Source organism: Talpa occidentalis, unplaced genomic scaffold (genome assembly GCF_014898055.3).
Source record: "Talpa occidentalis isolate TD23 unplaced genomic scaffold, MPIMG_talOcc4v2.1 talOcc4.3, whole genome shotgun sequence".
NCBI lineage: Eukaryota > Metazoa > Chordata > Mammalia > Eulipotyphla > Talpidae > Talpa > Talpa occidentalis.
Window position 1 is genome coordinate 38,337,567 of NW_023603184.1, and position 26,722 is coordinate 38,364,288.

Consider the following 26,722-nt stretch of genomic DNA (forward strand, 5'->3'; position numbering starts at 1 on the left):
TGACTATTTATAGCTTGAATAAATTATTATTATAAAGTCATGGATTAAAAAATATTGAATGTCTTCATTCATTGTCCTTATCATTATTCTTCCTAAAATTCCTATCTTTGGCCCACAATATCACATCCTGAGTGCTTCTGACATGACCTAGTAGTGTTTGATAATTTTGATAGTTTCTTGCTTTCTATTATGACAAAATATTTAAGGTTTCATGCCTCTGATTTAGATTCAGTCCTGTTTCTGTGTTTTTTTAAAGATTCATTTTTATTTATTTATCTCTTCTCGGCCTTCTGGCTAAGATCAAGTGTATTTTTATTTATTTATGCATACAACAACTGGGGTGTAGGCCAGAGGTGTGGGGGTTGAGAGGATTCACCAGAGACAGAGTGGGGAACAGAGCAGGCAAATCTACTGAAATACACTGTTAAGGGAGCAGTGAGCAAGGCAGGAGAGGTCTGCAGCACCATGTGGGTTAGCTCCCTGGTGGGGGATTGTAATTCATGCCATTCCGCAGTGGCTGGTGATAGCTTGATAGCACTGAGATTTAACTCCTGTGCCACCAGGGAGACCCTGTTTCTATTTTTTTGTTTTTAATGGTATAGTCATTATTTATAGTCTCCTTTTTTTTTTAAAGATCTATTTATATATACATACAAGAACTGGGGCACAGGACAGCGGTGGGGTGGGGGGCGGTGAGAGAATTCATCAGAGACAGAGTGGGGAACAGAACAGGCAGATTGACTGAAATACACTGCTGAGGGGAGCAGCGGGCAAATCTGGAGAGGTCTGCTGCGCTATGTGGGTTGCTCCCTGGCTGGGGATTGAACTAGTGCTGCAGTGGCTGCGGAGAGCTTCACAGGTTGCGTCTTAACCCCTTCCACCACCAGGGAGGCCCTGTTTCTATTTTTTTTAAGGTGAGAAGAAGTAAATATTTAGAAAACAAGATCTGGACATTAGAGGCACAGTTTAGTCACCAGTCTTCCCTCTCTCAAACATTTTATTTTGAAAGGAAATTGCAAAATGAAAAATTGCATCTTACATAATTGTAGTAAGTATCAAAATCAGGAAATGAACACTGGTACAAAGCATAAAGCTTATGTAGATTTCACCAGTTATACATGTACTCATTTATGTGTGTATGTGTGAGTGTAGAGGTCGATGCAATTTTATCAAGTAGGGTTCCTCAAGCTATTTACTTATTTATTTTTGGTGTGTTTTTAATTTTTAAAATATATATATATATATATATATATATATATATACACACACACACACACATTTTTTACATCATGCTTTTGCACAATGTTTGATGTCTCATCTCAGGTGTAATCCCCATAAAATTCCCACCACCAAGTCACCCATGAATTATCACCATATCTCTTGTGCTCTGCCTGCCTGTTTTAAAACCTCTCCCTTCCCCTGCTGAATGTGTAAGATTTATAGTTTGTCTGCTAGTTTTGCCTTTTTTTCCTGATCCCTTGTTTGGTTCCCCTATATTCCTCCTACATGGGAAGCCATCCAAAAATTTTTCTTTTTCCTTCTGACTTATTTCATTGAGCATGGTATAGTCATTTCCACCTCCATCCATGTAAATGGCATGAGTTTATCTTTCCGATTGCTGAATAGTATTTCATTGTGTATGTATGTCATATCTTCTTGACCCAGTCATCTGGTTTTGGGCATTTAGGTTGTTTTCATATCTTAGCTATTGTAAACAGTGCTGCAATAAACACAGGAGTGCAGATTTCCTTTTGAATTAATGTTTTTTGTGTCCTTTGGATATATTCCTAGGAGTAGAACTGCTGGGTCATAGGGTAACTCTACTTTTAATAGTTCCTCAATAATTTTTTTTTAATATTATCACCCCCACTTCCTATTCCAAAGAGCCTTTTATGACATTTTCCCCCCCCACAATCACCCTCTTTGACTAAAATTTAATATATGAACATACTGTACATGTTTGTGTATGATGGCCCATTATAATAGCTAAGATTTTCCCCCCTTATTCCTCCCCTCAAGCAATATTTTTTTACTCCCTTGGGGCAATATGATGCTCTAAAAGTAGCCATTATATTGGATTTTATCATTTTCTCTTTTTCCCTTTTTTTAAAAGATTTATTTATTTATGCATACAACAACTGGGGTATAGGCCAGAGGTGTGGGGGGTGAGAGAATTCACCAGAGACAGAGTGGGGAACAGAACAGGCAGACTAACTGAAATACACTGCTGAGGGGAGTAGCTGGCGAGTCAGGAGAGGTCTTCTGAGCCATATGGGTAGCTTCCTGGCCGGGGATCAAACTCATGCTGCAGTGGCTGTGGATAGCTTCATAGGTTGCATCTTAACCCCTTGCTCTACCAGGGAAGCCCTCTTTTTTCTCTTTGAATAGTACTGTTGCATATCATGTATCTCAAAATGATACTGTTTTCATGGGTACATTTGTATAAATGGCATCTTTATGTATTCTTTTGCAGCTTGCTTTCTCTGGCTCAATATTAATTTGTGAATCTAATCTGTATTAATGCATGAGCCTACAGATCTTTAATTTTACTGCTGTAGGGAGTCCATTACTTAACTTACTGTCGGTGGATAGTAGGTTTTTTCTAGCTTTTTCAACTCATAAAGAAAGTTGCTATGACCATTCTTCCAAAAATCTATTGGTACACATGTCCAAGAATTTCTCTAAGATATATTCCTAGGCATGGAACTGTTGGATCATAAGCTAAGTGGTTTAAATTGACTAGTTTATGCCAGATGTTTAGAAATTAGATGTACCAATTTGTAATATTTATTATTTCCATTATTTTATTTCTTCCAGTAATATTTTGCAAGTTAGTAATACATGTCTTCCATACCCCCCCTTGGTTAAATTTATGTCCAAGTAATTTATCCTTCAGATGATATTGTTGGGGTTTATTTTCTTAATTTTCTTTTGGCTCATTCACTAGTGGTGTATAGAAACACACTGATTTTTGTGTTTTGACTTTATTCCTGAAACTTTTGTGGAATTTGTTTATTAGCACTAGTACTTTTTTTTAAATGAAAAGATGCAGACACACTGTTTTGTTAATGTCTTTCTCTAAATATAATCATGTCACTGCAAATACTGATAATTTTACCTCTTCCTTTTCAATTTGGATGCTATTTCTTTTTCTTGTCTAATTGTTCTGATTTGTGGGGGGGAGCTTACAGTTTTTTGCCATTGAGTCATATTAGCTAGAAGTTTTTCATAAATGTGCTTTATTACTAATTTGTGGAGTGTTTTAATTCATAAAATAGTACCAAATTTTGTCGATTTTTTTTGTTGTCTTTTGAGATGATCATGTGACTTTCTTCCTTCATCATATTAAGTCTGATTTTTTAGTTAGTCTTTAAGGTATTGAGAATAACAATTTAATTTCCAAGGAATTACAGAGTAACATTGTTATTTTCTGAACTGTTAAAAAGAACTATGTTATTCATAGGTTGGAGTTAACCTCATGCAGACAGAAAGCAAGCACACATTAATGAACTACAAGGCCAGCAGAACAACCTTTGGAGTTACTATTGAAGAGAAAAATGTCTATGATCACATCTGCTTCAGTTACATATACAAGCATTTCATAAAATATTAAGGAGAAAAGCAAGCTTTATAAATAATTAAAATGAAATAAAAGCTCTTATTTCCCTTTAGGGAATGAAAGAACGAGAGAACACCATAACATTTACTGTATGTCAATATGAATTACCCCTCAAATATCTTTGAGAATACATACAGTTACAATTTAGAGATGTGCGTGCGTGTGTGTGTGTGTGGGGGGGGGGGAGGAGATGATTTACTTCCACCCCCACCCAAGAAAAAGTAATCATGGTGATCTGCAAGTGAATGTTTGAAACTTAGAGTTTCAAACTTCTTTTTGGGTTACCAGATCACTGGGCTGATTTTAGCAGTTTAACTAGAGTAGCATAATAATGTCTTTGTAACAAAAAAGCATATGGTATAACACTTTGAGGTGTCAACTCTTCTGTTACTTGGAACAAAAGGTTACATCAAGCTACATCATTCTTATTAAATTTTTATCACTAATACTTTCAATCTAAACATAAAAGCATCTCACTTATTCCTTATCCCTGAGGAGCAAGGTTCTCATGAGTGAAAACAAAAGAAAATGAAGACTTACTTCTTTTTGTGTTCAAATCAACTAACATAGTTATAATTTATTTTGTATGAAAATAATATTAATGTAAGCAAAACTTCCTGAGTTCACTTTGCTCTCTATAAAATGAGCAGAATAATTAATACTAATCTCAGGAAAGGCTAAACTTCCTAGAAAATTGTTAAGTGCTGTGTAAAATGTTTTCCTTTTTTTTTTTAAATAATGTATATTTATCTGTTTTATAAACTAAAGGTAGTGTATCCTATCTAACTTATTCTTGGAAAAAGAGATTTCAAAGAATTTTGTCAGAGACAACCTCTTGTATAAAATTAGAATAAATGTAATAAAAACATAATTTCTAATAAAATTAAACTTGAAAAATGTTATTCTATTGTGTATTCCAATGTACAGAAACTGAAAAATTCACTTCTAAATAATTCACGGCTAACGGAAGGGGGATGAAACAATCAAAAGCACTATATACATCACAGAATGCAGTTAAAGCAAAAAGAGAATTTATTTTAGCCTTAAGTGGATTTACTTGAAAACAGGAAAGACTGAAAATATTGGACCTAGTAGAAAAAGAAGAACAAGAACACAAATTATAATAAAGTAGAATGAAACAGTGAATATAAAGGCAGACTAAGGTAACAGAAAACAACACTGAGAAGTATAAAAACTAATTCTTGGAAAAAATCAATAAAGTAGACTGTTAAGTCTGACGAAAATACTGAGAAAACACAAACAATATTAGAAATCAGGGGCCAGCCTGGTGGCGCAAGGGGTAAGACACAACCTATTAAGCTAATCGCAGCCACTTCAGCACCAGTTGGATCCCCAGCCAGGAAGCTACCCACATGGCGAAGCAGACCTCTCCTGACTCGCCCGCTGCTCCCCTCAGCAGTGTATTTCAGTTGATCTGTCTGTTCTGTTCCCAACTCTGTCTCTGATGAATCCTCTCACACCCCCAGACTTCTGGCCTGCAACCCCATTCTTGTATGCATAAATAAATAAATCTTTAAAAAAAAAAATCAGTAAGGAGAAAACAATAGAGGTAAGCAAACTTATATATGCAAACTTATGCCTTCAAATTTGATAAATGAAATGGATACAAAAAAAAACCCCAGAAAACACAAATGACCAATAAATAATTTGATCACTAGTCAAAAATCACCATTCCATAAAGGAACAAAGATGTTTTTATAGCTACCCCCACCAACACTGTTTTATAAAAAATTTCAAATGTACACAATTAGACTAAAATGAATAGCACAGAAACACCCATATGCGCAACACCTATATTCTGCAATTAAATTTTCACTAAAATCGTTTTCACATATATCCACCCATTCTTTTTTCTATACATTAAATCCTTTTTTATCTTTTACTGAATCGTGAGGGGTAAAAATATAAGAGAACAGAAACATGACAGGATTTCAAAGCACCAGACCAGTGATCTTTTCATATTCATATCAACTTAACATTTTAAATGTTTTTCTAAAAATGGAATTGCAGCTGAAAACAAGACACAAGAAAACATTAGGTGTTCAAGAAGAGTCTGTCCCTTTTCTTTGCTGTCTTTTGAATACTGTCTTGTGTAATACCTGATTCCTTTCTAGTTTCTGAATGCACTGGCCAGTTCCCACTCTTCCTGCCAAAAGATAATTGAACTGGCTCTTTTAAAATAGCAGTTATAAAATGAATATATTTCTATAAATGTATGCAGTTAATCAGGAAACATTTACTATACACTTAATTTATCAGAAAATAACATTTACTAATTACAGGAGGAACAATTTCTCTTCCAATGAGTGTTTCTCTACTGCCAAAAATCTTTAATCTGTTAGATCCTGAAGAAAAGCAATTTCATTTATTTTCTCTGTAAACAGTGTGACATGTCAGCAGCAAAGCTGATGGATCTCAAGACTTTTGAATGAAATGACTACCATCAAAGAATGACAGCATATAAAAGGGAAGGCTAATTTTTCAAAAACAGCATTTATTTCTTTATTGATTAATTCTCCCTTTGTGTGTCTATTATTTTTTGCACTGACACATGAACTGATGCACTGAGCTAGCCTGTATCATTACTATCCTTTTTACCCATCAAGTCAACTTATGGATGGGAACAGAACACCCTCTAACTTTGTTAGAAGGAATACTATTTCTAGGAAATTTCTCTTTTAATGTTACTGGCACTTTTCTTTTGTTTATATGCAAAACCACTGCAGGTTTTTAAATGGATTACATCAAATATTGCACCAATGGTAACTTACCTTGCTGGAGGTTTCTAATAAAAACTGGAATGTGTTCTGCACAGCTTGGCATGTTTCTAGTTCAGTCCGGCTGAAGGCTATTAAATACTCCTTGAGGTGATCATACACATTTCCATCAAGAGCCTGTAAAAGTGTCAACACAAGCAAATTATGATACAATTCTGACACATAATGTCTTCTGTCTACAAGGTAAATTCAGCCTAAAAACTATTAATTATAAATAGACAAAAGATATAGATTGTTTATATAATGGTAAATACAAACAGTAATCAATCACTTGGGAAAATATTTACTTTCTCTAACAAACAGGAACCAAAAAAACCCATAAAATCCAGTATTAGTAAAGCTATGGGAACAGAATTAAACTTGGAGATAATAGTTGGTTCTGATCGCTGTTAGCAGTGCCAACTTCTGCAGTCACTTTATAACAGAGGAGGTGTAGAAATTAGGAAATAACAGATAAGAAAGGATCCAGGCACAGCGCCTTGAGCAGAGTAGACACTCGGAAAACACTAATTGTCCTCCATTTTTTTCTCATCCAGTATTGCTACTAGGATCATACATTACAGAATACTATAGAGCAATCAGGGAAAAAAACACAATAGAAAGAGTTAAAAAAAAAAAAAAAAAAAAACACCACAAAGCCTGAATCAGAAATCTTGTTTCAGGGAAGAAACACCAATATGATACCTATAAGGAGTTTTAGACATTCTTATTTTACATAAACATTTAAGAGCAGGACTCTGAGAAACTGAAAATAAAGAAAAAAAAAAAAAAAAAAACATGAGAACTACCAAACATTTGGGAAGATACTGTTAATGATGTATGATTAAAACATTTACAACTAAAATATATACAGTCACCAAAATAAAAACTGGAAAATGTATAGATGGAAAAGTATGCATCAAATTATTTTGGATTTAAAAAGCAGAACAAATAGATACTTATTAGCAACAATGGTGGGAAAAATGTTAATGATAATCATAAAAGGTTATGGAATCCTATTAATGAATGGAGATTTTCTTAAAAATTGAGGTCAAATTCACACAACGTAAAAGTCACCTTTTAAACTAGTGTATAATTCAGTGTCTTAGTATATTTACAATGTTTTGCAACTATCACTATTATTTAATTCTAGAATACTTGCATCACCCCAAGAAGAAACCCCATTTCCACAAAGTGGTCACTTCCACCCCCCAGTCTCTGGCAACCACTAATTTATTGTCTATTTCTGCAGATTTGTCCATCCTGGACAGTCATATAAGTGGAATCATATGTGATCTTCTGTGCCTGCTTCTTTGACTTAGCATAGTATTTTCAAGGTCCATCAATAGATTAGTTAGTACTTAATTGCTTATGGTTAAATAACACTATATAAATATACCACATTTATCCATTCATTAGTTAATGGACATTTGGGTTGTTTCCACTTTTGGACTATTTGGCTAACATTGCTATTAATATTTATGCACAAGTTTTTGTTTGAACAACTTGTTTCCAGTTCTCTTGGGTATATACCTGATAGTAGAATTGCTGGGTCCTATGGTAATTCTATGCCTAATTCTTTGAGGAATTTCCAAACTGTTTTCCACAGCTGCTGCACCATTAAATTCCCATCAGCAACACTTATTTTCTCAGCATCACTTTTTACATCCTAAGCAACACTTATTTTGTTTTGGTTTTTTAAAATTATTCAAATCAGTGGTATTTCACTGAGGTTTTGATTTACATTTCTTTAATGACTCATAATATTGAGTGACTTTTCATGTGTTTCTTGACCTTCTGTATATCTTCTTTGGAAAAATGTCTGTTCAAATCCTTGACTCATTTTTCAATTGGGGTGTTTGTCTTTTTATTGTTGAGTTCAAAGAGTTCTTTATATATTTACTTATTTATATATTTGAAAATCATAAACCTTATCATAAGTTATATGATTTTCCAATATATTCTCCCAGTTAGTGGATTGTCTGTTCATTTTGTTGATCGTATTCTTCGATATACGAAGTTTTAAATTTTGATGGAGTCTAATTTAGCTGTTTTTTTCCTTTGTTGCTTCTGCTTTGGGCTCCAATGGAGGGTTAACAGTAAAGAAATTCTTCATATGTCCTATGTTTTGGTAATTCCATTAAACTTTTACGATGAAACTGACTTTTAAAAGTATACACAAATCCTGTCCCCCACAAAGCACTGAGAAATAAAGCTGCGTAGTTCACAGAGCTTGAACCACTAGATGGCACCACCGAGCACTTTAAATATAGGCAGTGCAAATTCCTTAAGATTCCTTTTCCATGCCATTATATAACATTCCCAGATGGACTGCTGGTGTTAAGTCTGAACAAAAACTCCTAGCCTACAGTATACTTTCCACTGATAGAGGGTAGGCAGGTAGGCAGAGCATCAGCTGTTTTTAACTGAGAATCACATGCTACCTCAGAATTACAAAGGGAGCATCTCATGCATCACAGGAAAGAGCTTGAATTTGAAAGTAAGTTGGATGTTGGTTAGAATCCCAGAGCTTTTATATAGGTCATCATTTTGATGGCGTTCTCACTTGCAATTAGCAAGAATGTGAATACCATACAGTCCATGAGGCATGATGAAGATTAAATAAGGTAATATAAGTGGTAGAATACTAGCCTAAACATTTTCAATGGATTGGACACATATTGATAATTGTTAAAGCTAGGGAATTAGTATATGAGGGTCATTATACAGCTCATTTTACTTTAGCATATGCTGGAAATTTCTCATTAAAAAAACTAGAAAGAAATCCTGAATATTGAATTAGGGGGGAAAAAGTGAAACCATAAAAGTTTTTTTTTTTTTTTAACTCAGTGGTTCCCACAGTAAAATTTTGAAAAGTTAAAAATTATTAAGCTATTATCTAAAGCCCTTTACAACGTAGCACCACTTCTCATCACTGTTGTCCGCACTGATATCTATATCCCAACTACACTTAGCCATTTTGATTTTGAAAAATGACATTCACTTTCATGTTTCTGATGGTTATTCTCTTGGCCTGGGATGTTCATCCCTCTAGTCTCTCCCATTCAGTGAGTAATAATGATGGCTAACACAGACAACTAACATGTACTAATGATTTACTGTATTCCAAATGTTTTACAAAACTGACTCAATAGTTGCTCCTTATTCCACAATCTTAAGTGTGTTGTATGAGTATTACTGCCAGTCATAAATTGAGTCTTATTCAGGCAAAGTTCCTGGCAAATAGCAAATGCTCAAAAATATTTATAGAATAAATAAACAAAAGCTTTACTCCAGAGTTTAATATAGCAACAAATATGCACTGACTTAGTTTTAGCTCGCAGGCAAGCTACACCCAATATATTCCAGTTAAGAGAAAGTGCATCATTAGTCATCATGTAGCAAATTAGAAAAAGCTTCTCTTGGCTTTAGCAGCCAAGTAATGCTTAACGAAATTTTATTAGGTGGTAGGTGGGCCGAATGATGAGAAGCCTCTTCCAACCGGCAGGTATTAGTCCTAAAACATTTCTTTCACCTTATTCAACACTCAGAATTCCCTGAATTTTAATGATCACTTTCATCGAATAGCAGCATTCATTAACCTGTACATGTACCAATTTTTCTGTGATAAGGTAAGAATATAATAGTAGGAGCCTTCCAGCCTACGTAGCTTATTGCTTGTGTGCAGAGAGTTAATGCGGGAGGTATGAAAATTAAGAAATGGTTGGGATTCAAAACACAGGAAGTGGATGATTACCCTGTGATTTGCTCCAGCCCTCTGTCTCACATTAGCTGCAGTTGTTTGAACCAGTGATGGCGCCTAGAGATGAACTTCAAAGTCATCTGGATTGTACTGTCTCAACACAGATTGTGATTAGAAGGCAGACTACATAAATATTTATATGAACTTTGATTAAAAAGCCAATAATTAAAAAATAAGTCCCCACAAACAGAATGAAATACTGAGAAGCAACAAGAGAATTTGAAAATGCTTGACAAATTCTCCATCACTGTATTTATCAGAGTACTTATCACTGTCTATTAACATCTGGATTATTACAGCAAACCTCTCTTGCTCTGCATCCAGTTGTCCCTATTGCCAACACATTTCTACACTACAGCCAAGATGATGTTTCTAAATGACACAGTGAAACCATTTATATATACATATGTACACACACACGCGCGCGCGCCTGATTTCCTTAACAGTTCCTTGAGAGCAAGCAACACTTGCTTCTTCCCTTTATTCCTAACCTTTATCCCAAACCTTAGCAGAGAAAGTCTGCATAAATGATTATGAAATGAACTCAATAGAGAAGGGTAGAAGCTACATAAGTAGGCCTCACTGTACAAAAGGGAAGACAGTGAAGAAACACTGGGAGAGCGAATTAGAAATGAAGCATTTACTTTATTTGAATTGGGTCAGTTTTGCTCGGGTGGAAAAAAAAAGTAATTATTCAGAGCTGATTGAGATTTTGACCACTTATTATTTCTCTCCTGACTTCATGACTTTTTATCAAACTACCTCTTAGACTGAACCATTCTTTTCAACAGCTCTTCTTTTTGTATTTTTAACTTAGTGTGTAATGACACTACCACCCACTCACCTGCCTATGCCAGACATTTGGAAGTAAAGGTTTACTTTTCCCTGGCCTCCCTGGTGGTGCAAGGGGTTAAGACACAACCTATGAAGCTATCCACAGCCACTGCAGCAGAAGTTTGATCCCCAACCAGGGAGCTACCCACATGGCTACCCTCTCCTGACTCACCCGCTGCTCCCCTCAGCAGTGTATTTCAGTCAGTCTGCCTGTTCTGCTCCCCACTCTGTCTCTTGTGAATCCTCTCACCCCCCCACACCTCTGGCCTATACCCCAGATCTTGTATGCATAAATAAATAAATCTTAAAAAAAAAAGGTTTACTTTTCCCATTGTCTTTTCTCCAATATCCAGTTAACTACTAAATCTTGATTCTGTTTCTTAAGTATTTAATTAAACCCAACCCCTCCTCCTAATTTCCACAATTACTACCCCCCCAGTCATCAGGAATCATCTAGATTGTTGCAGCAATCTCTGCTAGTCCTGCATCTAGCTGTTACTCTTGCCAAGTCATTTTTATATTATAACTAGGAGAATGTTTTGAAATTTCATATTTTACTTGACTGCTCAGCAATGGTCACTGTTTACCCATTACATTAGGAATGAAGTAAAAAATCTTCATGACTTCATGACTGCAGGATCTGGACTTGGGTCACCTTGTCAGCTTCTTAATATTTTCTGCTCTCCTTCCCCACTATACTTTCTCTACACTGTACATCTTTAGGTTCCCAAATATTCTTCTTTCACTCTGAGCTTTCATACAGGCTTTCTTGATTACTCTTCCCTCCTTGGTCTGGTCAACTCTTACTCATCCTTAAGCTATTCACTTAATCATCATTTATGCTGGATATTCCTCTTGTCTTTTTTGCTTCACAACTCCTAAACATAACATATACTCTTGCACTGGTGATGCCTATTTGTCACCCTTTTGGTTTATTAAGTTCCATGAATGCAGGGATCAGTCTGTTCACCATTGTATCTTCTGCACTGAGTAAATGTTTGACATACTTATAGGGCTTAAGAAATATGTGCTGAACAAATAACAACGCAATCAGAATTCACATGTTTAAAAAGATAAGCCCACATTGAGTGCCATCACTGAAAAGTAAGCCTCATGATGCTATGTAACAGTAAAATTTTAGACATGCTAGACAAGAAACTAATTTCACAAACTTTGTCTAATATGGTCATTTTGAAACCTTTTTAGTGGTGGCATCTTTTTATGTGGCATTGTAAGACATTAAGCATATATACCAGCTTTACATGCTGTCTTTTCCTTTAAGTAACAGATCCTGCTCTCTTGACCATGGGGTGAACTTGCAGGCCAACCTAGCATGCAAGACAGAACATCATACCCCTGGCCCTCTGCCCACAGTTACTAGGCAAAGGTGGACCTTTAACCTAAATTAGGGCACCCCTGGGGTGAAAGATTATTATAAAATCACTCACAAAAAGCCTATCTTCCCTCCAAGTACAGAAAATCAAGGCCTCCCTGGTGGCGCAAGGGGTTAAGTCTCAGTACTATGAAGCTATCAGCAGCCACTGCAACATGAGTTTCATTTCTGGGCAGAGAGGTGACTCACGTGACGCAGCAGAGCTCTCCTGTCTTGCCTGCTGCTCCCCCCAGCAGTGTATTTCAGTCAGTCTACCATTTCTGCTCCCAACTCTGTCTCTGGTGAATCCTCTCACCCCCTGCATCTCTGGCCTGCACTCCAGCTCTTGTATGCATAAAGAAATAAATCTTAAAAAGAAAGTACAGAAAGTCTATCTATCTGAGAGATTTACACTACCCACAAGGAAAAGTAGTGATGAGAAGTTTTGCAGAGAGAAGCTGGGAATGTGGGGAGGAGAGGACAGAGAGTGTCCTTGTATTGGTGGTTCCTGAGAAAGTACCACCATGTCCTTTCTATTATTTGTTTATAATTCCCATTTTTCTCAAGCAACTTTGTGTAGAATTCTTTGTTACTTGCAATTAAGAGACTCCTTATTAAAGAGTTAAGGATAACTGCAGCTCATATTAACTCTACTGTCTAATTATATTTTTTGCTAAATTACAGAAAAAATTTGATTCATAGATAACTAATTGCAAGTAATAATTCAATAGATTGTCTTATTATTCCTGGATCTCTTAGACTAAATAGATCTAAAAGCTTGAAGAAGACTTTATTTCAAGTCCAACTCGCAAATAACTATATGCAGTTCTATAAATTTAAAATAAAGCAAGATCTATTTAAAACATATATATATTAAAGATTTTATTTTTATTTATTTATACATACAAGAAATGGGGTATAGGTCAGAGGTGCAGGGGGTGAGAGGATTCACCAGAGACAGAGTGGGGAGCAGTGGGCAAGATAGGAGAGGTTGACTGCACCATCTGGGTTAGCTCCCTGGCTGGGGATTGAATTCATGCTTCAGTGGCTGGTGATAGCTTGTTAGTGGTGAGACTTGAAATCCTGTGCTACGAGGGAGGCCCCCACTTAAAGCTTACAATTATAAAAGTGTCACAACTATAATAGTTTGACAAGGGAATGAACAAAGAAAATGCATCTGAGCCTTGTCTAGCATTTATATGAGCAAGGCATAAGTTGTTCTCTAAGTACACTTGTTTATTCAAAATCAAATGTACAGATGACACACACTTCAATGTGTAAAGACCTGTGTGAAGAGTCGTAAATTCATAATCAATGACGTACCAGAATCCATGCATATGCTAAGAAAAGACAGAGAAGCAGAATGTTGATGTTTATACAAACGGGTTAATCTAGCAGTACAAGCGCCTTGGTGTCTACACTACGCAAAAATTTGGTAGATAAATCATCCAAATGTACATTTCCAACATATTTAAACATAAAAAAAATTGATAGTAACTGGTAGGGGAATAAGCCTGTAATATCTAAATTGAGAAACCACAGACCTTAGATCAGGAGTATGTTTTAATGGCAAAGCAATATTTTTTGAAAAAACTGAATTTGAACATTTTTAAGCAACCATGTTCTTTTCAGTTATAGAACACACACTTCTTTATATATTACCCCTGCCCTCTTTACTAACTTGATGAAACTGATCTCTAAAATTTACAGTTAAGTTTGAAACCAAACTCTAACAGCAAATACATTGAAATAGAAAAAAATTTGGCATAAAGAAAAATTCAGAAACTTAGAATTCTAGGATGTTCTACCAAATATTTATTTTATAGGAAAGTGTGAATTTCCTGGAACTTGTTTGAAGAGGAAAATTATGATGAATTAGGAGTTGGGAGAAACAAAATGTGTCATTTTTCTAAGCATTGATGCAATTTCCCCTAAAGTGAGAACAGTGGCCTCCTTATTTAGATCCAGGAAGGGCATAAATCCTGTAGTCATAAAGTTATGCTAAAAATCTCTTGAGTTTCCTTAATGCAGCCTAGAAAAGCAAATGCTTCCTTTTTCTGAGGGCAATGGGCATTCTAAAATAGTCTTTGGTAAAAGTCAAGGATATAAATATCAAGATGATGATAAATATGAACTCTTAAAATAAGATCATTAAATTTTAGCCCTCCTTTGCTGATGGAAAAAAACAATGTCTGACTGCTTGCATTTATCTTTGTGCGAAGACACCAAGTTGTAGTTAATACTTAACCTGGATACAAAAAGAAAGTAGATCTCACAAATTTAAAGAGATCAAAGAAAGAGCTGGGCTACATTTACATTACTACAAATATTTTAACACATGGTTTAATATAAGATAAAATTAGAAACATATCACCTAATTTTATACTTGGTTGTTTTATTTAAAAGCACAGAGTTATTTCAGGTTTGGTGAAAGAAGAAACAGTTTTTTCCATGAATTACAAAGCCAGAAAAGAAGATTTCAATATTACTTCCTTTTCTATAGCCTTTGTTGTTCTTGAGTTAATAGCATGCATCACTGATTTACAAGTATGCTATAAACACCTCAATATTTAGGTTGCAACCCCAAAGCAGCATGGTACAATAGAAAGTCTTGAACCGTGTACACCTGCATTCAAATCCCAGTTCTACCACTTACTAGGCAAAGTTACTCTGGGAAAACACTGAACCGTCTTTGGGCTTTAAATTCCTGCTCAGATGGAGTTAAAAAAAAAAAAAAGAAACAAAACACAAAAAACACAACATGAAACTTGTAAAAGGTGATTACTAAAATAATAAAGCTTAATCATTTCTATGTTCTACTATGAATTGTATCTATTTTCTTTACAGGACCTATAGTAAGAGATTTTAACAACAAACCTGATTTTGAGTCCCAATTCTATTATACTTACCAGTATAACCTCTCTAACTTTTAGTTTCCTCATCCATATAAGAGATAGTATCATCTCAGGAGGCCTGTAAAAATGTATTTTCTAGTCTACCATTTTAATTCCCTTGCTCTTCCTTTTAATATATTTTTAGAGTTATTTTTGTAGTGGTTGCCTTTGGGATTACAATTAACATCTTAATTTATGTCAAACTTTAATGATCATTTCTCAGACTGTATAATCTCAATTGTCTGATTTTTAAATTCACAAATTCTCCTGCCATTTCAACTCTGCTTCTAGTGTAGTATTATTTCAGTCACTGTACTTTTCAACTCCAGAATTTTTTTGTAATTTTGTAATTTCTTTTTTTAAAGATATATTTATTTATTTATGCATACAAGAACTGGGGTGTAGGCCAAAGGTGTGGGAGTAGGAGGGGTGAGAGGAGTGGGGAGAACAGGTGGATCTACTGAAATACACTGTTGAGGGGAGCAGTGGGCAAGACAGGAGAGGTCTGCTGTGCCATATGTGGGTCAGCTCCCTGGCCAGGGATTGAACTTGTGTTGCAGTGGCTGCCGATAGCTTCACAGTGCTGAGACTTAACCCCTTACACCACCAGGGAGGCCCATGAATGACCATTCTTTACTGACATATTGCCAGGGGACTACTGTACCCATACATGTGTTTATGATCAATGTGCTCAGGAGTCTTACTCCAATGGTCCTAGATGATAATTGATCTTGAACTTAAAATGTAAACAACAGAATTGGAACATGTGGAGATCAAATGACATCAGTGAAAGTTACACTAAGAAAGTGAAAAGGGCAGTGAGGAGAGTCACTATAGGCATATGGGAGTATAGCAGTCCTGAAGAAGGTCATTTTGTTATAATGTTGATGAGAAGGAAAAATTTGATTCCAAGCTGGAGCCACTGTCTGTGGACTCTGTTCTTTGTATATCTGTGTGGGTTTTCTTCGGGTAATTCAGTTTCTACATCCCCAAAGACATGCATATTAGGTTTACTCTCATATCTAAGTCGCCCTACTATGAGTGACTGTGGGCGCGCCCTGTGATGGAGTGGTGTCATGTCCAAGGTGGGTTCCTGACTTACGCCCTGAGCTACTGGGACAGGCTCCAGCCAAGCACAACCCTGCACAGGAATAAGCAGGTTGGAAAATGAATGAATCAATAAATATAAATTGCCTAATATCAGAAGTGTTTTGGGTCTTCATTTAGAAGTTTGGCAATGTTTTAGTGAACAGAAACACTGAAACTTAATGCTTGTTTATATCTATCAGCCTATGTTAAAACTGGTTTAGTTATCTGCTGTTTCACTTAAATTTGCAGTTTCTAAGGATCTAGTCATATAAATGAGGACTTAACTGTCTAAACAGTTAAAAGAGCATAGAGACAGTACCAAAACTCAGATTTAAAGTAGCACCTTAGATTCCACTATTTATTATTAGTTATCATATTTAACTCAGTCTGTCAATTTGAATTCAATTTTGTAAAATATTGTTTTACTTTTATACTTGAAGAAACACTAGAGGCAGAGGAATTTCACCTATAATTATGGAAGGAAGGTTTGAATGAAACCCTCCCCTAAGCACAAACTAACATTTGCTCACAAGAAATTTCAAAAGTTCATTGCCAGAGAAGGGGACATTCCCATGGAGATTTTTGCGGAGGTTGGTGGTTTGCTGTGGGGACAAAGTGGGAAGAGAAGGGTAGTTGTGGCCAGAGCTATGGCCATTTGGTTAGCGAAAGAGACAGGGACCTGACACAGCTGGTGCTGCACACACTGGGTATGGTGAATCTTTACAATGAGACTTTTCAGTGAAGGGATAGAGCAAATGGGGGTGTGCGTGCCTGGGCACACCTGGTTTGGCCAGAGTGTGTCTGCCAGCAACACTGGAGATAGAAACCTCTCCCTCCCTCCCTCCAAGCTGAGAGATCCAATGGAGAGACCTGCAGTGCTGTGCGATCACATGTCACTTGCCCAGTGGCTTGGGAAGAAAAGCCTCCTCCTCAATCCCAGCTGAGATACCTGAGAGAGTCCTACCATACAGTGGTGGCTGAGTGAACCGTGCCCAGCAGTCCTGGCCAGGCAGCACATTCCCCAAGATGCATGGAAGAGAAGCAAGGAGGCAGGACTGGAAATTTAGAATTCCTGAAGCATTGTAAGGAGTCTGCTCTGGAGAGACAGGAGGGGAGACAGAGCTGACCTTTCTGTCTGGAGCAACCCTCTACAGCAGGACTGGGACCACGTCTTTGGGATCCAGCTTCATCATCCTCCCTTAGTGAGGATGTGGAGAAAAAGGAACACTTATCCATTTGATAAGAATATAATTTGGTACAGCCTTAATGGAAAACAGCATGAAAATGCCTGAAAATAATTAGTGGAAATACAGGGAGCGTCACTGGTAGCACAGGGGTTAAAGTCTCAGCACTATCAAGCTATTACCAGCACTGCCGCATGAGTTTGATCCCTGGCCTGGGAGCTAACCCACAGATGGCGCAGCAGACCTCTCCTGTCTTGCCCACTGCTCCCCTCAGCAGTGTATTTTAGTGGATCTGCCTGTTCTGCTCCCCACTCTGTCTCTGGTGAATTCTCTCACCCCTCGCACCTCTGGCCTATACCCCAGTTCTTGTATGCATAAATAAATAAAAATAAATCTTTTTTTGTTTAAAAGTGGAAATACGATATGATCCAGCAATACCACTGCTAGGTATTTAACCAAAGAATATGTTAATACTAAGATGGAAAGATTTACGCATTCCTCTGTTCACCGTGGCATTATTCATAATAACCAAGTTGTGGAACCAATCTAAATGCTCAACAACAGATGACAGGATTAAGAAGTTATGGAATATATACTCAATGGACTACTACTGGCAATTTAAAAAGATGAATGGATGGATCTTGAGGTATGTATGCCAAGTGAAATAAGCGAGAAAGTAAAAGGCAGTTATTGCGTGATTTCACTCATTTGTGGAATATAAGTAACCAAAAGGAAAAATTTGGCAAAGTGCAGGAAAAACGATTCTGAAACTCTGGTTACCAAAGGAAATAGAGGGGAGAGGTTAGGAGAAGGAAGGGGACAGGAATGGAGTTTTGATGAGTGAAGCATGCAGGTTGAATGAGGCATGTGCATATGTGGAGATATTTAGTTGTACTCCCAAAACTGTGCCTTGGTGGTGAGTATGGTGTGGTAACAATACCAGAAGGGGTGTATACTGTATCTCTAAATCACATATGATGTTGTAAACCTCACTAAAAAATAAAATAAAAAACAAGGAAAAAGTGTTATGCAAATGACTGACAAAATTTAAGGGACAAAAGATGAATCTTCTATATATTTTAGCACAAGTGAAAAAAATGCTCTCACCTAAAAAAAAAAAAAATAAAATCTACCTTAGAATATTATTGAAAGGATTAATAGATGCAAAATATTTATGATTTGTGTGTTTTTCTTTATACATTTATATTTTAATAAATTGGACAAAGAAACAAAAAGCTCTTAAGCATAGGTTTTTATGTAGCCTTATCTGTACATAGTTAAATTAATATTTAAATCAAAATAACTAAGAATCCATAGGCATTTTTGCCCATTAATAAAGAGGGCCCTAGTTTACTCAAAGAATCTTGGTAGCAATGACAAACTGATGCCTACTTAGCTAAAATTTAGTTGTCCTGCTTCTATGAAATTACAACCAAGAATCATCTGTTTTAGGCCATACCTGCCTTTTCAGTTTGGCTTTGTTAATGCTTTCTGTATGAAGTCTATAGCCCTGTCACATAAAACGCTAGAGGCTTTTGTGGAGGAGTCTGTATAAGCAGCCCACAGATGTTGTCAAGGAAGCTCCCTGGAACTTTACTAGTTGCTTACAGGAAGACTCTCCCACTATCTTCATAGGTTTCCTATAAGCCAGGGAGTCCTCCCTAAGAGGTCAAAATTAAACAGAAAAACTGAAATGCTTTCACCAAACAGGCAGCTTTTAAATTCAGAAGAAACATCTATAACTCTATAGTAATTGTGGGTACCATTAATCTTTAGAATAAAACAGTAGAAATTTCGTTTTCACCTTGTACTTTTAAACCCATTACTTAGAAAGGTATCTGAGACATAATCTATTACAACTACAATCTTACTAAGTGGATGGAAAAATGTTTAGTCATAACTTTTAAGAAGGAGAATTAATGTCATTTCTGCTGAGAAATGGATCCTGTCTTTCTTGACCCTCTTTTCTTCCTCCTTGAATGTTCTCAGCTAACGTTTTATCTATGATTCAAAAACTGCTGAGCACAGCAGAGGTTGTTACTAGAATTGACTTTAGAATGACATGTGAGTGTTTATAATAGGAAAAGTCAAATTCTTTCTTAATGGACTCTACTTGATAGCTTTAATATTCTGAATAACTATATACCCCAAAAAGTACAATTTGACTTGTGCATTAAAATTTAAAAATAGGCTGCTTTACATGTTGAGCTCAGAGCCATTTTTATTAAGTATAAAGATCAAAACTACTGTGATTCTTTTAACTTTTTTTTTATAAAATATTTAACATTTTAGGGCCTCCCCGGTGGCGCAGCGGTTGAGGGCTGGGTTGCAAAGCTGCCCTAAGCCTCCGCGACGCCAGTTCGATCCCCGGCTGCTCCCTGGCCACCAGAGGAGGGTCCCGCATGGCGCGCAGACCTCTCCTGCCGCCCGCTGCTCCCCTCAGCAGTGTACTTCAGTCCTTCTGCCTGCTCTGCTCCCGGCTCTGGCTCTGGTGAATTCTCTCACCCTCCCGCGCTTCTGACTGTACCCAGTGCATGTATAAACAAAACAAACAAACTAAATAAATAAAAAACATGCCTCTAAAAAAAACAAAAAACTTTGTATTCTTTCTGCTAACTATCTTCTGGCATTTTAATACTTTAACATCAAAAATACAAACAGAAGATGCAATTTAAATAAGAGCCAAGAGATATAAAAGCAAGAAATAGACATTTGGGATTATCTCATAATGCTTTTCCAAAAAAAAAAAAAAAAAAAAACAAAACACAGTAGATTAAATGGGGAAAATTATTTATACACTATATAACCTATCAGTGGTTACTATCCAGGGCATATAAAAAACATACAGAATTTCAAATATAATAGAAAAACAACCTAAATGACAATAGATCTGATCAAACATTGTTAGAGGATATTCAGAAAGTTAACAGATACATGGAAAAATTGTTCATCATCACTTCCAGTAAGATAGATAGATAGATGAAGGTTAAAAACACAATTATCATCTGACAAATGTGAGAATGACACACATTAAAAAGAACTCTGGGGGCCTCCCCGGTGGCTCAGCAGTTGAGCGCTGGGTTGTGAAGCTGCCCGCGGCCTCTGCGGCGCCGGTTCGATCCCCAGCTGCTCCCTGGCCACCGGAGGAGGGTCCCACATGGCGTGCAGACCTCTCCTGCCGCCCGCTGCTCCCCTCAGCAGTGTACTTCGGTCCTTCTGCCTGCTCTGCTCCCCGCTCTGGCTCTGGTGAATTCTCTCACCCTCCCGCGCTTCTGACTGTACCCAGTGCATGTATAAACAAAACAAACAAACAAACAAATAAATAAAATAAAAACATGCCTCTATATAAAAAAAAAACCTCTGAAAAAGTGCTGGAGAGTATGTAGAAAAAGAAGAGCCCTATTACACTGTTGGTGGGAATATAAACTGGTACAGTCACTGTGGAAACTATTTACAATAACCAAGACATGATGCAACCTAGATGATCACCTGGGGATGACTGGATAAAGAAATGTGATAAAGCTACACTATGAAACCTTATTCAGCCTCAAGGAACAAAAAAATGCGGCCATTTACAACAAAATAAAAGATGTTTGAAAGAATTAGGTGTAGTAAAGCAAATCAGAATGACAAAGACAGTAACTAGACATTTACATAGCTGGTAATTCAACAAAGTAAAATACTTTTAAAAATTAGTGGTACAAAAATTAGTGGATATTAATAAATTAAGTGAGGGTTCTGCGGTTATAAGGGAGGGGTGAGGCAGAAAGGGCCAGAAGGGAATATAAGAGTTGGTGTGAGGATAAAAAGATGTCTGAGATAAAGCAAGAAGGACAATATGCCTAAATACAATTGATATAGAAAGTAGTAGACAGTAAGTTTGAAAAAGTAGGGTGAAACTAGAATGTGAAAGCCAGTATAAACAGTTTTGAATTTACTTTGAAAGACTCAAGGAGCTAATGAAAGTCTATGATCAAGGGAAAGATATTTAAAAAAAGAAAGAAAGAAAAAGAACTGACTTACTCCCTGAGTGACAAAATAACTTAGAGGAAAATATTCATGAACTAGTCAACTCTTTGAGAAAAAGGTACATGCTGTTTCAGTCTGAAACAGTATGTCAAATTGATTTCGCCTTCTCCAATTTTCCAATTAGGACAGACTCTTTATTCTAACTTTCAAAGTTCTATCAGGTTACCACAATTCACTTTCCTAAAACAAGTAAATAACACAGTCAAAAAATGAATATGGGAAAATTTTTGGTCTAAATTAAGAATGCAAAAAATTCTTCTGTTTGCAGCAGTCCTATCTACTCTCTGACATGTATGTTTTTCTAGCTTACATACCTAAAGATCTTAATTAATAGTAAATTGTGATTATTATCAGCTAATGGTTATACACATGGAAAAACTGAAGAGGATTTACAAACTATTAGAACTAGATGAGTTCAATGAAGGCTGGGTTTTAAAATCAATTTACTGAAATAGGATTTCTGACATGACAGAGTAAACAGATTGGCAAAATTCCCCACCCCCCCACCTCCCAAAATATGAAACTGGGTAAAACTGTCAAAAAATCAGCAATTATAGGCTTTGAAAATCAACCAAAAAAAAAAAAAAAAAAAGGAATTGAAAAGCTGCTCACTTTTAGGTAAAAAAAAGTGGCAATCTGTGGCATTCTTGCCTAAGGCTATTCCCATCTCCCTTCAGTTCTACCAGGATAAGGCTGGCAGTGAAAACCAGCAGGTTCATTGCCAGAGAGAACAACTTGATTTGGAACAGAGGGCAAAAAAATTCATGTCCAGTGGTAATATCGATAGAAATAGTGATCTGAGTGCAAAGTGCAAGAAGAAATCCAACAGCTCTACTGGCTAGAGGCTATAGACCTAATTGGGTGAATCTGATCATCTGATCAGTCATACATTTAACATAAAAAACCTAGAAATAAAATAATCACACTCTCCACACATCCCTAGCAGACAGGGAGGCTATGTGTACATGCAGACGAGATCTAAAAGGGCACAAGAGAAAAGTAAAAGCAAAGTGAGCCTGCCTGAACTTTGAATGCACTCCCCAACTAACCCAGAGATCCTTCAGCACAGGGTGAAAGCCTTATTAGTATAAGGTACTGGTCCAATTTTCTGACCATTGACTGACTGACCACCAGCCTATCCACAGACAAGGGCAACCATAAGAACTTAATCTTAAAAATATAAATTAAAAAAGAAACTGAGCAGAAATACCAGTAGCTACATGCTGTGGAAGAGACAAATTCTGCAAAATCAGTTTGCACAAGCAATGAAACAGTCAATCACTTAACTCAACAAAAATAGGAATCAAAACCACCTTCAGAGGGGGGAAAATATAATCCAGATCTTCTACAATGTATCTCCAATGCTCCATTTTTCACTAAAAAAATGATGAAATATGAAAGAAATAGTAAAACGTTACCCATATTCAGGGGAAATGCATTTTTACATAGTGGGCAAAGTAAAGTACCAGCTGAGGATGAAATAAAGAAAAATACTATATTCACGACAGCATAAAAAACTTACATGAATTACATTTAATAAAAGAATTATAATATGTATATACTGGAAATTCAAAAGTTATTCTAACAGAAATTAAAGGAGATTTAAATAAGCAGAGCTATTTCAGAGAGAAAAATGGTTAAGATGGCAATTCTCTCCAAATCAACCTGGAGATTCAATGCAATTCCAATTCAAAATTTGACTAGACTTTTAAAAAAGATGGTTTTATACTTTACATGGAATGCAAAGGAACTAACATAGTCAAAAAATTTTGAAAAAGAATTGAGTTGCAAGATATAATACCCAATTTCAAAACTTACTATAAAGCTATAGTAATCAAGTATATTAATGATGTCAAGACCGAGGAACAGAATTGAGAATTTAGAAATGAACGCTTACATTAATGTCAACTGATTTTTGATGAAAGAGCCAAGAAATGGCAAAGAGAAAAATGTAAGGGCAGAAACTATAAAACATCCAGAAAACTTTTGTGACATTGGGAAAGTCAAGTCTTAGGTATGACACCAAAAGCACAATCCTTCTCGCCAAAACAGATAAATTGGATTACATCAAAATTAAAACATTTGCAGTGCAAAAGGTACTATTTAAAAAATGAAGTCACTATAAGAAAATGCTTGCAAATCATGTATCCAATAAAAAACTTGGGTTCAGAATATAAAAATTGTTATAACGCAATAATAAATTATTAACTCAATCTAACTAAAAAATAAAGTATTTAAATAGACAAACCTTCTTCCCACAAAAGGCCTGATTACATGAAGGGAAGATCACCATCATGAGGCATAGGAGAATGTAAATTAAAACCACAATGTGATACTTCTGAAGAAACGGTCACTATCAAAAAAGACAAACAACTGCAAGTGCTGGTGAGCTTGTAGAGTAACTGAAGTTCAGGAACATTGCTGATAGGAATACAAAAGGCTACAGGTGGTTTGAAAAAAGTTTATCAATTTCTCAAAAAGTTCAACATAAACTTACCATATGACTCAACTATTCTAGACCTAAGCATCTATGCATGAGAAATAAAAAGTGTGTGTCTACACATGGACTTACACATGAATATTCTTAGCAAAATTAATCAGAAACCAAAAAAATTCCCAAAACCCAGGCAAAAAAAATCCAAATGTCTATCTACTGGTAAACTGATTAAAAAATGTGACATTGCCATATAATGGAGACTCACTCACTGATAAGAATAAACTACACTCCAGGATCGATCACATACTGGGGCACAAGACAAACATCAACAGATACACCAAGATTGAAATCATACCAACCATCTTTTCTGACCACGAAGGCATCAAACTAGAAATAAACCATAAAAAGAAGGCAAGGAACTATTCTACCTCATGGAGATTAAAAACCACACTACTGGAAGACCACTGGACTAACGAGGAGATCAAAGAAGAAATTAAAAAATTCTTTGAATTGAATGACAAGGAGGACACCAATATCCTAAATGTATGGGATGCAGCAAAAGCAGTAATAAGAGGAAAATATATAGCAATAGAAGCTCACATCAAAAAACAAGAAAGAACTCAAAGAAACAACCTAATCTCGAAGCTCAAAGATCTAGAAAAGAACAACAAAAAACCCAAAACCAGTAGAAGAAAAGAAATAATAAAACCAAAGCAGAAATAAATGAAATTGATACTAAAAAAACAATCCAAAAGATCAATGAAACCAAGAGCTGGTTCTTTGAAAAAATAAATAAAATAGACAAACCCCTAGCCAGGCTCACAAAGGAAAAAAGGGAGAAAGCACAAATAAACAGGATCATAAATGAAAGAGGAGAAATCACAACGGACACAGCAGAAATCAAAAGAATAATCAGTAACTACTATGAACAGTTATATGGAAACAAGTTCAACAATCTAGAGGAGATGGACAAATTCCTACAACTCTACAATCACCAAAGCTAGATAAAGAAGAAATAGAACACCTAAACAGACCAATTACAAGCAGCGAAATTGAAATGGTAATCAAAAACCTCCCCAAAAACAAAAGCCCAGGACCTGATGGATTTACAAATGAATTCTACCAAACATTCAGAGACGAATTAGTGCCTATTCTTCACAAACTCTTCCAAAAAATTGAGAAGGAAGGGACAATACCAAACACGTTCTATGAAGCCAACGTTACACTAATACCAAAACCGAACAAGGACAACACAAAAAAGGAAAACTACAGGCCAATCTCCCTAATGAACACTGATGCAAAAATCCTCAATAAAATTTTAGCTATCAGAATCCAACAATGTATCCATAAGATAATTCACCACGACCAAGTAGGATTCATTCCAGGGACACAAGGATGGTTTAACATCCAAAAATCAATCAACATTATCCAACACATCAACAAAAAGAAATACAAAAACCATATGATAATATCAATAGATGCTGAGAAAGCTTTCGACAAAGTGCAACACCCATTCATGATAAAAGCCCTTGAAATTCTTGGGATACAAGGAACATACCTCAACATCATAAAGGCCATCTATGACAAGCCAACAGCCAGTATCATTCTCAATGGTGAAAAGCTGAAAGCAATTCCATTAAGATCTGGAACAAGATAAGGATGTCCACTCTCACCACTGCTTTTCAATATAATACTGGAAGTCCTAGCCAGAGCAATAAGACAAGAGAAAGACATCCAAGGAATCCAAATAGGAAAAGAAGAAGTCAAACTATCACTATTTGCAGATGATATGATAATATACATAGAGAACCCCAAAAACTCCACAGAAAAACTAATTCAACTCATCAATCAGTTCAGTAAAGTGGCAGTATACAAAATCAACACGCAAAAGTCAGTAGCCTTCCTATACACAAACAATAAATCTGAAGAAGAAGAAATCAAAAAAACCATCCTTTTTATTATTGAAACAAAAAAAATCAAATATTTGGGAATAAATCTAACAAAAGAGGTAAAGGACCTATACAAAGAAAACTATAAAACACTGTTAAAAGAAATAGAAGAAGACACAAAGAAATGGAAAGACATCCCCTGCTCATGGATTGGAAGAATAAACATTATTAAAATGGCCATCCTACCAAAAGCAATATACAGATTCAATGCTATTCCAATCAAAATTTCAATGTCATTCTTCAAAGAAATAGAACAATTATTGATGAAATTCATATGGAATCACCAAAAACCCCGAATTGCCAAAGCTCTCCTGAAAAAGAAAGAAGGGAATGGAGGCATCACACTCCCAGACTTCAAACTATACTACAAAGCCATAATCATCAAAACTGCATGGTATTGGAACAAGAACAGATATACAGACCAATGGAATCGAATAGAAAATCCAGAAATAAACCCACAGATTTATGGTCAACTAATCTTTGACAAAGGAGCAAAGACTATGCATTGGAGCAAAGAAAGTTTGTTCAATAAATGGTGCTGGGAAAACTGGGTCGCTACATGCAAAAGAATGAAGCTTGACCACTACCTCACACCATACACAAAAATCAACTCAAAATGGATTAAAGAACTAGACATAAGACCTGAAACCATAAAATACATAGAAGGAAATATAGGCGAAACACTACGGGATTTGCACATCAAAGACATCTTTACAGACACATCACCCAAAGCAGTGATAGTGAAGGCAAAGATAAACAGCTGGGACTACATCAA

The 26,722-nt window shown here is 36.0% G+C and overlaps 1 protein-coding gene across 3 annotated transcripts in view; it reads right to left on the bottom strand.

The window, feature by feature from the left end:
* The window catches only part of FCHSD2 (FCH and double SH3 domains 2), a 255,934-nt gene that overhangs the window by 49,195 nt on the left and 180,017 nt on the right, over positions 1-26,722 (bottom strand). For all 3 annotated transcript variants that reach the window (XM_037522929.2, XM_037522930.2, XM_037522931.2), the window contains one exon: positions 6,412-6,534. In XM_037522929.2, coding sequence (XP_037378826.1) covers positions 6,412-6,534 — 123 coding nt within the window. The remainder of the gene's footprint in view (positions 1-6,411; positions 6,535-26,722) is intronic.